Below are 2,679 nucleotides of genomic sequence, written 5' to 3'. Positions count from 1 at the left end.
ACATACCTTAACCATAACCCTGTAAGCAATAAATGTAGCATCTCATGGTGACTTCCTTCTTCCTCCTTTATTAAAAGTTCTGCAAAAGGGTTCCATTTTCAAACCTTTCCAAAAATTGTGAGGGAGGGTACCATTCATATTTCTGGAGATACAAAGCTGTTCTGTGGTATAAGAAATAGGAAATTAGAGAAAATGCTGCTATTCCTTCTTGTATTGCATTAAGGGAGATACCTTCAGCATCCCCATTCTGGCTGAATGTACTGAAAGAATTGGTTCTACTTGCAGTCTTTCAAATACCCAAGTATCATGGAATTTTCTGGGAACAGGAACAATGGCTACAAAATATTACAAGGCCAGAACATCTTATCAGTCAATTGGATAGCAATATTCCCGCAACATAAAAGCAGTTGGTTCAAAGGGGTCAAAGAGACCTCTCTTAATATATTTTCTGATAATTAGGGTGTTGAACAAAAGAGTTCTTGTTTCCTAGATTCTGTAACCTAACCCCTTTACTTTCAATAAATCTGACTAATGAAACTCTATGAGTAACTAGGGTTATGAGTTACATGCTTAACAACAGAGACTAGGTGTCATCTATATCATTGTGGATGAGTTTTGATGTGATTGTGATTCCATAGTTTTGTGTACTCTTACAGAAAACTGATTTATAGGACCCCAATATTGTATTTATACAAGAGAACTAAATAATAAGTAGTATTTAAATAAGGCCAATAAACCTATCGTATTCAACTGACTGGTTTGACTGAATCTTCACAATCATATCTTAGATCAACCTTCCCTGAGCAGAAACAGAATTGAAATCCAATAATCTGAAAGGTACCATCTTAAATCTATGCTCTATTGATGGAAGTGTTGCTTTTTTTTTTATAGGTGTGGAACGCTCATCTACTAATATGGAAGAGGGCAATGTGGATATCTCCAGCTTCTTTTCCCCATTTGGTACAAGGGAGGTGACCTTCTCAGAAGACAATTTTGACAAACTGGTGAAATTAACAGAATACAACATCCTCAACAATGAAAGCAAAATCATTGAAGCCTTTCATGCTGCAGTGCACAGGAAAAAATATCAGAAGAACCAGAAATAATAGATACCAGTAATACAAGTTGTGGTATTAAACACAGTTCCAAGATACAAACACCTATAAATTTAGGAGTAAACATACTGTCTAATATAATTATGTTAATGATTGTAACTGGTAGACTTCTAAATAAAATGCATTTTTTTTTTTTAAAAAAAGAGCTTCTGATTTAATTACTTAACTGAGATTGATAGTCATGCTACCTTTTTAGTTGCGTAGATCTGACACTGCCTTTCTGTTTTTGACCAATGTTATTTTCCTTCCTGTTTCTATTTGCAGTTAGCAGGGGTTACTCTGGACTGCTTTGATATTTATTTGATTAATTGATTAATATAATTGATTAATTATATTCTGATACAGTCTCCCAATATCCAATGGTTTTATAACATATGCAGAGAGATAACAAAAATAAAAAGTTTGGTGTAGTGGTTAAGGCATCAAGCTAGAAACCAGAAGATTGTGAGTTCCAGTCCTGCTTTAGACACAAAGTCAGCTAAGGGATCTTGGGCCAATCACTGTCTCTCAATCCTAGGAAGGAGGCAATGGCAAACCAATTCTGAAAAACCTTGCTAAGAAGAGGAGAAACACTCTAAGGCAGTGCCTTATATCCCTAACTCCTGTAGGTGGCCCAGTAACATAGCCACTTTAAATGATATCAAAAAACACTTAGAGATATAAGAAGACCAGGAAAGTGCAGCATCCCATCCAGGTCTTGACAAAGATCATCCAAGAGACAGCCAAAACCACCTCAGTGGATACTTGGGCCTGACGAAAAAGAATAAATTCATCCACTTTTTCTCGGGTGCTGTGAAGCTTATCTGCCACCAATGTCTCATCCCCTCCACCCCAATCTAGTGTTTCTCAATTAGATCAAAATATGATTTGACCACAGCAAAAAGGTAGTGGAAATCCCTTTTCTCTCAAAATCATAGAACCTCAGCTCCACCAAAAATAAATAAATAATAATAATAGGGAAAAAAAGACAAGGTGTAACGTGACCTTCACCTATCAGGCCTAGATGTTATCAGAATCACGTCCCCAAAGCATAGAGGATGAAGTCCTTCACAAAGGACACTAACCCAGAGACTATCTGCAGCAATCCATGAAGAGTTCTTCAGGCAGCAGGGATGGCTGGGACACCAGCAGAATCTCAAGTTCCTCTCTACAACCCAACCTATCATATAGACTTTCACATTCTGTATGGTGGGAGCAGAGTAAATAGCTATAGGTAAAGTGATTTGTTACTGTATCCCACCAACTCCTGTTGAGCCTGCTGAAGGATTTGATACACAGTTGGGTAGATTTCAGGCAAGGCAACATGATGGCCACTGCCCAGCCAGATTTTGGCAATGCATGCCACCTCTGCTGCATCCACCAATAAGTCATGGATAGAGGTGGTCTTGTTACAAACAAACCTGGCATTAAACACCAGTACTTTGAGGCCAAGATCTCCAGCAATTTGCCAACCTGTTTTTAGAATGGAGCCCATAGAGTGGGAAGTCAAGATAACCAGCCACTAAATTGGAGGTCACCCTATTCTCATAGTGACACCATGATGAATGCTGAATGCAACCACATG

The 2,679-nt window shown here is 38.0% G+C and overlaps 1 protein-coding gene across 1 annotated transcript in view; it reads left to right on the top strand.

Annotated features, from left to right (window-relative positions):
- LOC107300179 (cytosolic phospholipase A2 epsilon-like) overlaps window positions 1–1,106 on the top strand; it is a gene marked incomplete at its 5' end in the record, with an annotated part of 13,819 nt that extends 12,713 nt beyond the window's left edge. Inside the window, one exon of the mRNA XM_015829519.1 lies at window positions 892–1,106. Coding sequence (XP_015685005.1) covers window positions 892–1,106 — 215 coding nt within the window. The remainder of the gene's footprint in view (window positions 1–891) is intronic.
- Window positions 1,107–2,679: the final 1,573 nt, after the last annotated feature.

Source organism: Protobothrops mucrosquamatus, unplaced genomic scaffold, assembly GCF_001527695.2.
Source record: "Protobothrops mucrosquamatus isolate PMUCROS unplaced genomic scaffold, P.Mucros_1.0 scaffold6317, whole genome shotgun sequence".
Lineage (NCBI taxonomy): Eukaryota > Metazoa > Chordata > Lepidosauria > Squamata > Viperidae > Protobothrops > Protobothrops mucrosquamatus.
This window is presented reverse-complemented; position numbering and strand designations above follow the sequence as displayed.